The sequence below is a fragment of the Entelurus aequoreus genome, linkage group LG05 (assembly GCF_033978785.1).
Source record: "Entelurus aequoreus isolate RoL-2023_Sb linkage group LG05, RoL_Eaeq_v1.1, whole genome shotgun sequence".
NCBI lineage: Eukaryota > Metazoa > Chordata > Actinopteri > Syngnathiformes > Syngnathidae > Entelurus > Entelurus aequoreus.
Window position 1 is genome coordinate 35,051,498 of NC_084735.1, and position 13,501 is coordinate 35,064,998.

General features: G+C 40.3%; 1 protein-coding gene across 1 annotated transcript in view; it reads right to left on the minus strand.

Annotated features, from left to right (window-relative positions):
• Positions 1 to 13,501, minus strand: part of LOC133649935 (cell adhesion molecule DSCAML1-like) — a 158,375-nt gene that overhangs the window by 46,933 nt on the left and 97,941 nt on the right. Inside the window, exons 7-8 of the mRNA XM_062046652.1 lie at positions 4,748 to 4,894; positions 642 to 920 (exon numbers count right to left, since the gene is read on the minus strand). Coding sequence (XP_061902636.1) covers positions 642 to 920; positions 4,748 to 4,894 — 426 coding nt within the window. The remainder of the gene's footprint in view (positions 1 to 641; positions 921 to 4,747; positions 4,895 to 13,501) is intronic.

Sequence of the window (13,501 nt, forward strand, 5' to 3'; positions counted from 1 at the left end):
TGTGCGTGTGTGTGTGCGTGTGTGTGTGCATGGGTGTGTATGATTGTGTACAAATGTCAGTGAGCAATATGGCAGCTGGTGGTGTGTGCTGGGGGGCATCACTGTGCCTTCCAAGCACCGCCCCATCCTGTCAAAGTCACCGAGTGGGCTACCATGATGTGCCCACTGGCAACACTGACCTCTTTGCTAGTCTCTTCCCATCTCATCTTTATTTACTTGTATACTTATACACTTTCATTTTTACTGTATCGTCCTTCCCAACTTGTATTATTGTGTTACTTTGTTCATAATGACATTCTAGTCCAGTCTTGGTGGGATGTCTGGTCACCCTGTCTTTGACCCTTGGTCTCTGGTCTACCTTCATCTTCTTCAGCCTCCTCCTCAGTGATGCTGAGTGGTGCAGGCAGCTGTGTTATGGCTTCAGTCTCAGTGAATTACAGCCCTGTCGCCCATTTTGAGAGCTGACATGTTGGGGCATCATGTAAAGCTACACTCACACGTTTGTTACTGACACACTCGTGTGTGTGTGTGTGTGAAACCAATAGTAGAGGAGAATGTGAATGTGTTGTCTGCCAGCCAGAAGAGACACCGTCGTAGTCTCCCAGTGTGTGTGTGTGTGTGTGTGGATAGTGTTCACACACCTATTATGTGAAGCTGTCCAGACACTTCCTTTGAGCCGAAGCTGTTGGTGACTTCACATGCATAGTTGCCGCTGTCTTCCTGTCGCAGGTCACTGATGGTCAGGCCTGTCAAACGCCGTGTCCAGCGGGCGTCTGAGGGCAGTGGGCGGCCATCTTTTAGCCAGCGCACAGTAGGGCTGGGGTAACCTCCCGCTATGCAGGGGAGCTCGATACTCTGGCCTGCATACACCTCCCCTCCTTGGAAACTGTCCAGGATGGTGGGTGAGGACTCATTGGGGTCTGGGAGAGGAGACAAGTTCATGATATCAAATAAAAATTACGACTAAAACAACAGTTGTTATAAACACAATGTATTACCATTATGTATGATAGTGTATACAATAGGTGCAGTAAAAGATAATCAATGATAATCAATGAAATAATCAGGTTCGATTAATGAGATAAGCTCAACTGAAACTGTTTAGTGATCGACCACCGTAAGTTGAAAGACTGTATTTTTTGGACCATATGGCGCACCAGATAATAAGGCGCACTGCTAATAAGCGGGTCAATTCAGGTCTATTTTCATACAAAAGGACTTTAATGCACATTTAAGTGGTAATATATATATTCTTTATACATTTAGAACATGTCCTTTTGGTCTACATACCATGGAATGGTGGTTCTTTGGTCAAAATGTTGCATAGACTATGTTTTACAGACCGCCTTCAAGCCGCTTTCTGACCGTCTCTTCACGTTGCGCCGTTTTGTGGGCGTTCTTATTTACGTGCAGAGTTTTTAGCGCTTCCATAGCAAGTCTACTGACAGATATAAGTTAAAATTGTTTAGAAATGGCACCAGCGAAGAATGAATGTCCCACAACAAGAGTATAGAGAAAAAGAAGGATCTTATTGACTCAACACGGACTACAATGGTGGACACGCAACAATTTGGGACTTTTGCACATCAGCAGTTACCAGTAGGTAAAAAAAGTTGGTTTTGCATAATATTGTGAAACAAAACAGCAGATAATATGTCTCTTAATGGGTGCCATTATGGGTATACACACTATGATAATACCCTTAAGTTGAAGCACAGTACGTCTGACTATGGTTGCAGTAATGCTCGACAATACATCAAGCGGTATGGCTTCGTAGCTTACCAAAGACGTACTAAAACATGTTGACAGATTTTAGAGCGCCGTGTGCAATCTTCTATATTCTCAATGAAACATCAAAGTTTTGGTGTTGCATGCTGACGGGTACATGCTAGCGTAATTTATTGAACAGGCGTCAACCTGCAGTCCACACATATTGCTTATGTGTGACTGCCATCTACTGGTCACACTTATCATTACTCAATGTACCAAATAAAATTGCTTTGAGGTCGGTAAGCACAACCAGAATTATTACGTACATTAGACGCATTGGTTTATAAGGCACACTGTCCATTTTTGAGAACATTTTAGGATTTTAATTGCGCCTTTTAGTCTGAAAAATATGGTAGTAATATGTGTCCGTACAGACCCTGTTTATGTGAACCAAGGGTGAAAAGTAAAATCTATTATTTTCCTCACATGCTTGGTCTACTTTTAAAGGGGGGTATCGCTGACCACCTAAAGCAAAAGGAGCCCACTCGGTGTATAAGCCCACCAATTAAAGACAGCTGTGTCACAAAGTAAAGCCTCCAGAGCTTCCATTATCAGTCAGTCAGCAACAGGTGTGAAAGCTGTTAGTTTGATCGTTTTAATTTTTCTTTAGCAAATAAGCTAACCAATCATAATGTTGCTGTTAAAATGTGAGTAATATTAGCACTGCCAAGTTAAATGGTGTGTGTAAAATGTGGGTGGACAAACACAGCTCATTTGCATTAAAGCCACAGACACATAAAATGGCTGGTTCCCAGTCAGCCTTACTTTTTAGCACAGCTACATTTCACTATTAAGGCTACATTTTGGCCTAAACACTATCGCTAGTTGGCATAGAGATTGTCAGAATAAACCATCCGGTCTTACTTGCTAGCAATAGCTTATTGCTATATTGAACAAAAATACATATATGCAACACTTGTTTTAGCTCCCATTTTTCATGAGTTGATCTCAAAGATGTAAAACTTTTACATTTTTTCACCCGAGACCATGACCTGATGTTGCAGCATGACAATGCATGGCCCCATGTTGCAATAATCTGTACACAATTCCAGGAAACTGAAAACATCCCAGTTCTTGCATGGCCAGCCTACTCACCGGACATGTCACCCATTGAGAATGTTTGGGATGCTGTGGATCAGTGTGTACGACAGCGTGTTCCAATTTCTGCCAATATCCAACAACTTCGCACAGCTATTGAAGGAGTGGACTAACATTCCTCAGGCCACAATCAACAACCTGATCAACTTTATGCGAAGGAGATGTGTTGCACTGTGTGAGTCAAATGGTGGCCTTTTATTGTGGGCAGCCTAAGGAACACATGTGCAATAATCATGCTGTTTAATCAGCATCTTGATAGGACACAACTATGAGGTGGGATGGATTATCTTGGCAAAAAAGAAGTGCTCACTAACACAGATTTAGACAGATTTGTGAACAATATTTGAGAGGAATAGGTATTTTGTGTTTATAGTAAAAGTTTTAGATCTTTGAGTCCAACTCATGAAAAATGCGAGCAAAAACAAAATTGTTAATATTCATAAAATTAAAAAAATAAATAGTCGGATTGACTATGTATTCAACTTGGCAAAGCAATTTGAGTGTAGCAGTGCTAGTCTGCACCATACAGAAGGAGGAGGAGTACATAACACCAACTAAGGATTTAGAAGTTATTTCCAAACGGCAAACATTTCCATCCATGCATTTTCATCTGCTTATCCAGGTCATGGGGGTAGCAGCCTAAGTAAGTAAGCCCAGACTTTCCGGTCTCCGTCAACATATTCCAGTTCTACTGGAGCAACATTAAGGTGTTCCCAGGTCAGCTGCGAGACATAATCCCTCCAGCGTGTCCTGGGTCTACTCCAGGGCCTTTTTCAGGCTGGGCATGCAAGGAACAACTCATTGGAAGGCGTTCAAGAGGACTAGATCCTAGAGTCACCTAAAATGGCTACTATCGATGCGAAGGAGCAGCGACTCTACTCTGAAGTTGGCCCGGATGACAAGCTCCTTATTGTGTCCCTAGGTCACTAACCAAAGTTCCTGACTACAGGTGAGGGTAGAAATGTAAATTGGCGGACATTTATGCATAAAAATATGGAGATGCTACTGGGGGTGTGTTTGACAGAGAAGCAGCTCAAAGGAGATACTGTAGAAATCCTCCCTCCAAGGTAAATGCTGCACTGTCATGACAGGTCAGACTTTGTATATTTGTTTTCCTGTGTTTAGTTTGTTTCTCTTTCATGGCTCCTCCCTTCCTTCTTGACACGTTTTGCTGTGAGCACTGATTGAGTACCACAATGCGGTGATTAGGAGACTCACCTGCCGGGAGGACTAATTAGAAGGGTTTATGAACCAGTGTTGCCTGCCTTTCGACACTGGTTTACTCTTTAATGTTCATTTGGTAGCTGCTTAAATGTAAGCTTTCAGTTTTTCCATCTGTCGATAGCCGCTTCAGCCACTTCTGTGCTCCCTGTTTTTTAGAATATTGCCTGGTACCTAATAGAAGGGACCTTTTGTCTGCTCATTGCCTACCTTCTCTGCATCCTGGGATCGGGCCAACAACCCCAACGATGTGGTACAATAACATGTACATTATTACTACATAAAACTACTGTAGTTGTTTGTAGTACATTCAATCTATTGTATTGTTTTTAGACAATATATACAAGTTTTTTGGTTTTTCTAAAAGGCATGTCACTGCACATATTAAAGTTGTTGCGTTTTGGAAGGGGCAAGCAAATGTTTTGAGTTATGAGCTACATCATAAAACCAATTCAACTCGTAAGTTGAGGTACTACTGTACTATTGTAGGACACCTGAGACACAATTCTTGAAAAATAGCCTTATGTGGGACCCTTAATCCTAATTAAAGAATGAGATACCCTTTTAGGCCTTCTTCACCTCAAAAGTATGCAGCACTGATTACGAATCCAATAAATTCCCTTGAATAGATTCCACAAAGACAAAGAGAAAATCTTACCCATTACAGAGAGCCTGGCTCCATTGCTTTGGCGCGTCTCCCCGCTGTATTTATGCCTGGTAATGCACCGGTATGTGGAGAGGGCATCCTCCTTTTGAACATCTGAGATGTAAAGAGCGCCGAAGGAGGTCAGCAAGAACCTGTTAGCTGAGGAAATCAGTAAAAAAAAAAACATTAGAAAAGGAGGGACAGAAAGCTTAACATTGTATACAACAATGCTGTCCAAAACTGGAACCTTCTAAAGATGTGGAGGTGACGGCGACACTTGCACCATTCACAGGTGAAGTGAAATACTTACAAGGAGCTACAGCGGACATTTCATAGGTTAGCATTAGGACAGAAATAACATCTTTGCAATAACACATAGCACAGGGATTCCACTGGTGGCCTGAAGGCCACCCGTCCTGGCAATGACACCATTGAACTGGCCCATGAGTTCAGTTCAATACTTGGGAGACAACATTTTTTGCAGCAAATTCCTAAAAACACGAGAGTGCTCCTGTTGTATAGAGGAACTTGGACCACTGTAAACACATTGGCCGATCCTTGCATTGACATTTTAACTTTGCTAGCAAACATAGAACACTGAGAATATAACTGAGGCGTTCCTCAAGACACTCCTTTAAATCCTCTCCTTTTTGGCTGTAACATTTTTTTCACAATGTGATATATGTAACTAAGGTGTTGCTGTAGCTTCAGTTTCAGCTTCAGCTTTCTTCAGATGCAATCAGTAGTCATTTGTGCAACGTATTTAGTTATACTAGTAGTGTTTCTCAAGGTTCCATTTTAGGTCCTCTTTTTTTCATCATGTGGGCTATTCAACTGGTCGCCCATGAATTCAGTTCAAAAACTTGTGAGATGCTCACATTCTTGAAGAAGGTCCCTAAAAACAGCAGAGCGCTCCTGTAACACTGACAGAATAAATAGCTTAAAAATCAAATGTTTACCATAGAGGACGCTGGGTATCCTGAATATACAAAATAAGACTAATAGTAAAGAGAGAAGTCTGCCCCCCCGGTCCTTAGCTTCCTGGAAATGTGGCCCCCAAAACTATTTAGTTGAATATTCCTGACATATAGAATCTATCCTCATGTTGACTCTGAGCTGTGCTTTCTGCACTAGACCCAACAACTAGATGACCAGCATGTACACCTGGTATTTATCAGAATTGATGTTTTAGTAACAAGTGCCATAATTATTGAGTTCAAATAAAAGGCTGTGGAAACATGCTGCACTTATTCACTGCACGCTTTTGCATTCACCACAAAGTACGAGAGGACGCAAATGTTGCAATTTCACCGCAGCCTTTGTTTGCCCCCTGCAAAGAAGCCTTACAGGATAATGAGTACTTTAAGAGCGCTACTCCCACAACATTGACAAGTGGCCTGTCACAACACTTTGACACAGGCAGATAGATGGCGAGATCAGCAGGATGTGTCAAAACCACAATTTCTGTCTTTTCGCAGCAGACTGAATTCATCCGATCTGCTGATTCAATCACATGATTTCCCCGCGCTGTCTGTCCATCTCCAGCGAGTGGGCTGTGCATGGAATCAATCTATTTTATAGTCAACTCTCATTAGTCAACTGTCGCCCGTCATCTGAGCTGTCTCAGCTCACTTCTCTCGCACCACAGCCTCCTCAACCTCGCAGTCTCCAAGCAAAGTGGCAGACTGAGTAAAATATTAATTACTAAATCACTGTGCTCCCTCAGCTTTTATTCCTGCTTACTTGACAAGCTAACGAGAAATAGAGACAGCATATGTTAAAAGCACACACACACACATCAGTGGTGTAAAGCAGTGGTCCCCAACCTTTTTGTAGCTGCGGACCGGTCAACGCTTAAAAATTTGTCCCACGGACCGGGGGCGGGGGGCTATTTTTTTTTTTTTTTTTTCATAAAGAAATACAATCATGTGTGCTTACGGACTGTATCCCTGCAGACTGTATTGATCTACTGCATATTGATATATAATCTATATATTGTGTTTTTTATGTTGATTTAATAAAAATAAAAACATTTTTTAAATTTTTTTTACATTTCTTGTGCGGCCCGGTACCAATCGGTCGGGCCGCGGCCCGGTGGTTGGGGACCACTGGTGTAAAGGTATGCCATAAGTACTGTCAATAGGACCTAATGCTCCATGGGGTGCACTGTTTTGTGTGGATAAAAACCTGTAAAATTTCAATGAATTAATAACACGGCGCTTCATATGAAATCTTACAGCGAACATACTCCTAGCCTATTCCTGCTCCGTCACTGATAAGAATACAATGGCAAATTTCCCCCTGCAATTTACAAAGTCCCCCGTGGCATGCTGTGTTACTGCTGGGCTTGTAAGCGCAAGTACTGGGTTAGAATTCCAGTCGGACAGGTGTTAAAATGTGTAAATTAATGTTTCAACTTTGTTAAATTTGTTGTTTTGCGCACAAAATATATTGACAATTTATTTCCTATGTATTAATTTAGTAGTATAAAATGAAATTCAAGTTTGATTTAAAAAAGTCAAAAAATTGTTTCACATAGATAAAAAAAAGTGTAACACATTTTTGTAATGGGCTATGGGGGTTCAAAATGAAATTTAATTTGGGGTCCAAATTTAGTCAGGCTGTGTTTGTACTTTGGTTTTAAAGTCACGATTAGGTTCAGTTTCAGTCCAGTAAGGGAAAAAAATGCAAAACAAATACAGTACTTAGTTTTTGTGTTTTATAGTTTTGAAAATGAAGCATGAAATAATTGCAGTCTGCTGGCAGGTGATTCTCTGATAATAAAATAATATAGCATACAGAAAAAATGAAAGATGTGGGGGCCACTCCGATGTGTTTTGTGCATTTCAGATGTCAAAACCAATCTGCTTTAGGTAAAAATGCTATATTATTAGCCATATATGTTATGTGTTATTGGGGACACAGCAAATTAGTATAATATCTAATATTATATCTCATTAATAACATTTTATTTCAAGAATAAACCACAAGCCAAAAAAAAGAACATAAACAAGCTTTGCGCTATTGGTGGATATGCCTGATTTTTGAATTATTTTATTTTCTGTAAATGATACGTCCTTATAGGTGGTAGCCTTGTTCTCTAGTTCTACTGAACAATGGCGGCGCACTACTTATCCACTTGTATTTGTCCATTTGCGTATTTCATCAAGAGGCGAAGTATCAAAGGACATTATTGAGAAGAGAGGGTTTTTCAGCTCTGGTTTCTCCTTGGCAAGCTAAGCGCCGAAAAATCTGTATACAGATAGCGTTACACACATATTATGCACAGACAAACACACGCACACACACTTTAGCTGCAGCATTACATGCAGCACAAAAAGTAGGCTTTTTAAAATGCTGCATAAGTTTACCTTGTTACATTGCACTGACAATCTCTGCATGCTATGATAAATACACTCACAAAGATGAACATTTTTAATTTGAGAAATTTCCCTAGTTTTAAATGATAAATGATAAATGGGTTATACTTGTATAGCGCTTTTCTACCTTCAAGGTACTCAAAGCGCTTTGACAGTATTTCCACATTCACCCATTCACACACTGATGGCGGTAGCTGCCATGCAAGGCGCTAACCAGCACCCATCAGGAGCAAGGGTGAAGTGTCTTGCCCAAGGACACAACGGACGTGACTAGGATGGTAGAAGGTGGGGATTGAACCCAAGTAACCAGCAACCCTCCGATTGCTGGCCCGGCCACTCTACCAACTTCGCCATTTATTTTTAGTTGTTGACTTTACGTCATAATCTTAATTTTAGCATGAATATTTATTTTGTCTATTCTAGTTAAAAACTGTTAAAAAATAGAAACTAACTATTCAAATACAGAGATATGTTGGCTTTCCCTGCATAGAAAATCTTGTTTAAAGATTCTGCAACATCTTGAGGATGCTGAATTTAAGAATTGCAAGTTGAATGATGCTTGTTTTCAAAATAAAAAACGTATTCTGTCTTAAAATTCCTGCAGATTGCTAGATAAACAAATCTTAATTCAGGATATCTTATCATGTAAAATTGACTAGCTGCATGGACAGATAATTTCACACATTTAAAAAATAATAATTCTAAAATTTAGTCTTTTTATCTTTTATTTTTTCAGCTGTTTCTTGCAATGTCTAGTCTGACATGCAATGTGACTCACTTCAATTTTATGTAAGAAAGCATCCCAAATGTCTTCTTTTAGTTAATTTAAATCAAGTAAACATGGTCTTGGTATCACATCCATCAGAGGACAACAGCCATCAGGATTGTTGTGCTTTTCATAGCACATAGAATTATGACACAAACGTGGCAAAAATGAGAACATGTGTTCATCTACATAAAACTCTGAACTATTAAGGCTTACTTTGGTTTACTGCACACATTTTTATTCAACATAAATGGCTCTTGAAAGAGTCCATCCATCCAGAAAGAAGCTGTTTTGCCTCTAGGAGCGCGGACATTGTTGCAATTTAGCAAGAGGTCTATTTGAGCTATAATAAAACCCATTAGTGGCAAAGAAAACATTTCTAAAGGGGAAATATCGGAATTTGTAATCATATTACAAGTACAGCACTTTAATTGTAAATGGATTGTTATTTTCTCCTTTTCATCGCCGAAGATGCAGTTGAATTTTTTTGTTTTACAAACTATGTTGTTGACTAAACCTATCAGGCACTTAAAGGAAAACAGCTAAATAATTATTAAATTACATTTAAAAAATTACCACTGTGCTATAAGAGGTCTTCCAGTTCATTTTACATGCCCGTGACCCCACACACACTCACTACCACAGGGACAAATAATAATAGTAACAAGGTAAATGGAATTATGAATGTGTAAGAGGAAAACAATGAAAAAAATCCAACCAGTGTCTATAAATAGGATGCACACAGTAGCCCCTTTTAGTCCACAACTGTGTGTCTGTGTGTGCACTGAATGTGAGCACGAGCGTTAGCAGCAGCCACATTTTTCCACATGCAAATGAAGGCGTCGGCGCAAAGATAACGAGGCCCATATTTCCACCTCCTCTGTGAGCCCATTATTTATTGATGTTCTGCATCTTTCCCCCACGCTTCCTCCCTCCCTCATTCCCTCCCTCCTTCCTTCACACGTTCTCCATCCTGTCCCTGTTGCTAGGGTCTTCTCACTGCCGTCCTCATTCTGTTTTGGTGTGATTTCAGCAATTATTAAAGCTCAACGTTCTCCGTCATCAGAGATAAAACAGGGAAAGCACACATTGTGTGGCTGCAAGGTGGTAAGGTATGAAGTAAAGGAAGTTTACTGGAAATAAAAATAAAAAAAACTATTAATATTTAGTTGCTAAATAATAACAAGGTATTTCCTGTTTCGTAACCATTCAAACAAACATGCAGCCCTATTTTTTTTTTTTTGTTGGTGCATAACGTTTAGCCAAACCTTTATGTCTCAGATAAAAAAAACATTTTAAAGTACTTAAAATTACCAGGAGTATGAGTACAAGCAAATTTGTGGTACAATTGACAGCTTCTGTACCTTTGACTGAACAATGTAAGAAGCTATTTCAAGCTACAAATTATTCAGATGTCCATACTTGTCGAAAAAGTGCACTTTGGCTGACAGGCCAGTTGTAAATACTCTGGTCTATTAAAGAGTTTACGCAGATTGTTGTTCAGATTAACACCCTGATTCTTTGCCACAGGTATGCAGTAGTGGGCAAAGAACCCCAGCATTAGGGAGAATAATAATACATTTTACCTATAGGGCGCCTTCCGAGGCACCCAAGGACACCGTACAAAAAAAAAAAAAATCAAAATAACAACAACAACGAAAAAGACATAACATTTACAGTGGCTAAGCAGTCGGGAATAGGTGTGCTTTGAGTCTTGATTTAAAAAGGGAAATTGAGTCCATATTGCAAAGTTCTGGTGGTAGTGAGCTCCAAAGATGAGGGGCTGAGCGGCTGAAGGCTCGGGCCCCCATGGCGGATAGTCTATATAAGGGGACAGTGAGATGGAGGGATAACAAAGATCTTAGGGGACGTGAGGGCTTGGCGACGTGGAGCAGGTCAGAAAGATATGACAGGGAAAGGTTATAGATAGCTTTGAAAGTGAGGAGAATTATTTAAAATTGGATATGGCGTTTGATGGGTAGCCAGTGGAGTTGCTGCAGAACAGGGGTGATGTGCTGAATTGAAGGGGTTCTGGTGATTATCCGGGCAGCAGAGTTCTGGAGAAGCGGAAGTTTGTAAAGTGACTTTTGAGGGAGATTTGCTATAGTCCAGGCGAGAGGTGACATGGCTATGAACCAGTATGGCAGCAGTATGTGGGGTCAGGGATGGGCTAAGGTCATTAATATTGCGTAGATGAAATTAAGCTGACCCAGTAATGTTGTTTAAGTGGGCTTGAAAAGAGAGTGTGCTGTCGAGGATGACACCCAGACTCTTAACTTGGGTGGAAGGTGAGACGGAGGAATTGCAGAGAGTGATGGACAAGCTGTTGGTTTTGGCTACAATGGATTTTGTATCTACAAGTAAGATTTTGATTTTATTACTGTTAAGTTGGATGAAATTTTATGAGAACCACTGCTTGAGTTCATTGAGGCAGTCTGTAAGGGAGGAAGGAGGAAGAGAAGTAGTGGGTTGGGTAGAGAGGTATGGGTATCATCCACATAACTGTGAAAATCTATTTCAAATTTACGGAAAATATTGCCAAAAGGTAGAATGTAGATTATGAAAAACAGAGGACCCAGTACGGATCCTCGGTGCACACCAGAGGAAACGGGAGACAGAGGGTATTTGGATGAACATAGTTTAACAAGTGAGTGCGGTCAGAGAGATATGATCTAAACCAGGGGTAGGGAACCTATGGCTCTCGAGCCAGATGTGGCTCTTTTGATGACTGCATCTGGCTCTCAGATCAATCTTATCTGACATTGCTTAACACGATAAGTAATGAATAATTCACTGGTAATCACAGTGTTAAAAATAACGTTAAAAATATAAAACATTCTCATGCATTTTAATCCATCCATCTGTTTTCTACCGCACCTGTTCAAGAAGTCGCATTAATGGTAAGAGGTATTTTATTTATTATTGGTTAGCTTCAGAATAACAATGTTATTAAAAAAGAATAAGAGACTTATTATACTCTAAAAATGTTGGTCTTACTTAAAAATGCACGCATTTAGTTGTATTCAGTGTTAAAAAATATTATATGGCTCTTACGGAAATACATCTTAAACTATTTGGCTTTCATGGCTCTCTCAGCCAAAAAGGTTCCCGACCTCTGATCTAAACCAATGAAGGGGTGTGTTTGTGATGCCAATATTGTGAAGTCTATTTAGGAGGACAGTGTGTTAAATGGTATTGAAGGCTGCAGTGACACCTAAAATGATGAAGATAGTGAGAAGACCAGAATCAGCTGCCAGGAGGAGATAGTTTGTGATTTTTACGAGTGCTGTTTCAGTGCTGAGCAGGGGGCGGGAACCAAACTGGAATTGTTCATATAGGTTATCTCACAATAGGTGGAAATGAAGCTGGGAGGAGACAGTTTTTTCAAGGATTTTTTTAATTGAATGGTAGATTTGAAAACGGACGAAGATTATTACAATTATTTGAATCTGAGTCAGGTTTTGTCAGAATTGGTGTTATGGCTGCTGTTTTGAAAGCTGAGGGAACAATTCCAGTGGTGAGAGAAGAATGGATGATATTCGTGATGAGGTGGATCAGTGAGGGGAGGCAGACTTTCACCAAAGAAGTTGGGAGGGGATCTAAATGACAGGTGGATGGCTTGGATCGATGGATAAGTGCAGTAATGTCCAACTGAGAAGCCAGTGAAAACGAGAAAATGAATGGATGAGGGAGGCAGGGAGGGTTTACTGTAGCTAGTGAATCTTGGTAATTTTGAAATTGAAAAATGGCATAAGGGAACAACAAAAAACGGATGAGTCCATATGAGAGCGAAGTGAATGCGGTGGGTTTGTAATTTTGGCGAGAAGAGAAACAAGTATTAAGGAGTTGCCTTCATTAGAACTGATTAACGATGTATAGTAGGATGATTTGGTGTTGTTCAGGCAGTCTTTGTAATGTTGAAGGTATTGGATGTACATGTCCTTATGTATAGTGGGTCCAGTTTTTTTGTAGCGACGTTCAAGTTGGCGTCTCTTGGTTTTTAATTTGCGCAATGTGGCAGTAAACCAGGGTGCAGAGTTGGTGAAAGAGACAGTTCTGTTTTTCACTGGAGCCAGCACATAGATGATGAAGATTATTGTAGTAAGTGACCAGTTCATCGGCAGAGGAAAGAGAGTCTATCCTGGGGAGGCTGTCAATGGCGGTGGAAAGAGCGTCAGAGTTGATGTCCTTGATTTTGCGAGAACAAATATTACGGGGAAAGGTAATTATAGAAAAACTTAATTTGACAGTGAAAGATACTAGCAGGTGATCGGAGTAGGGTAGTGAATTGGAAGTTGCATTTACAACATTTAGACCTGACCAGCAAACCATATCAAGCGTGTGTCCTTTACAGTGAGTGGGGAAGTTGATGTACTGCTGCAGACCAAAGCTTTGGAGACAGGATGAAAATTCACTGGAGATTGTATTATTAGTGCTGTCCATGTGGAAATTTAAATCCCCCAGTAGTACAATAATAGGGGGAAGTGAAGAAAGATGACTGAAAAAAGCTGAAAAATCACTTATAAAATCTTTGTTATATTTTGGTGGTCGGTACACTGCAGCAATGATTGTGGGAGTAGGTCCAGATATTTGCAAAACTGTGGATTGAAAGGAGCAGAA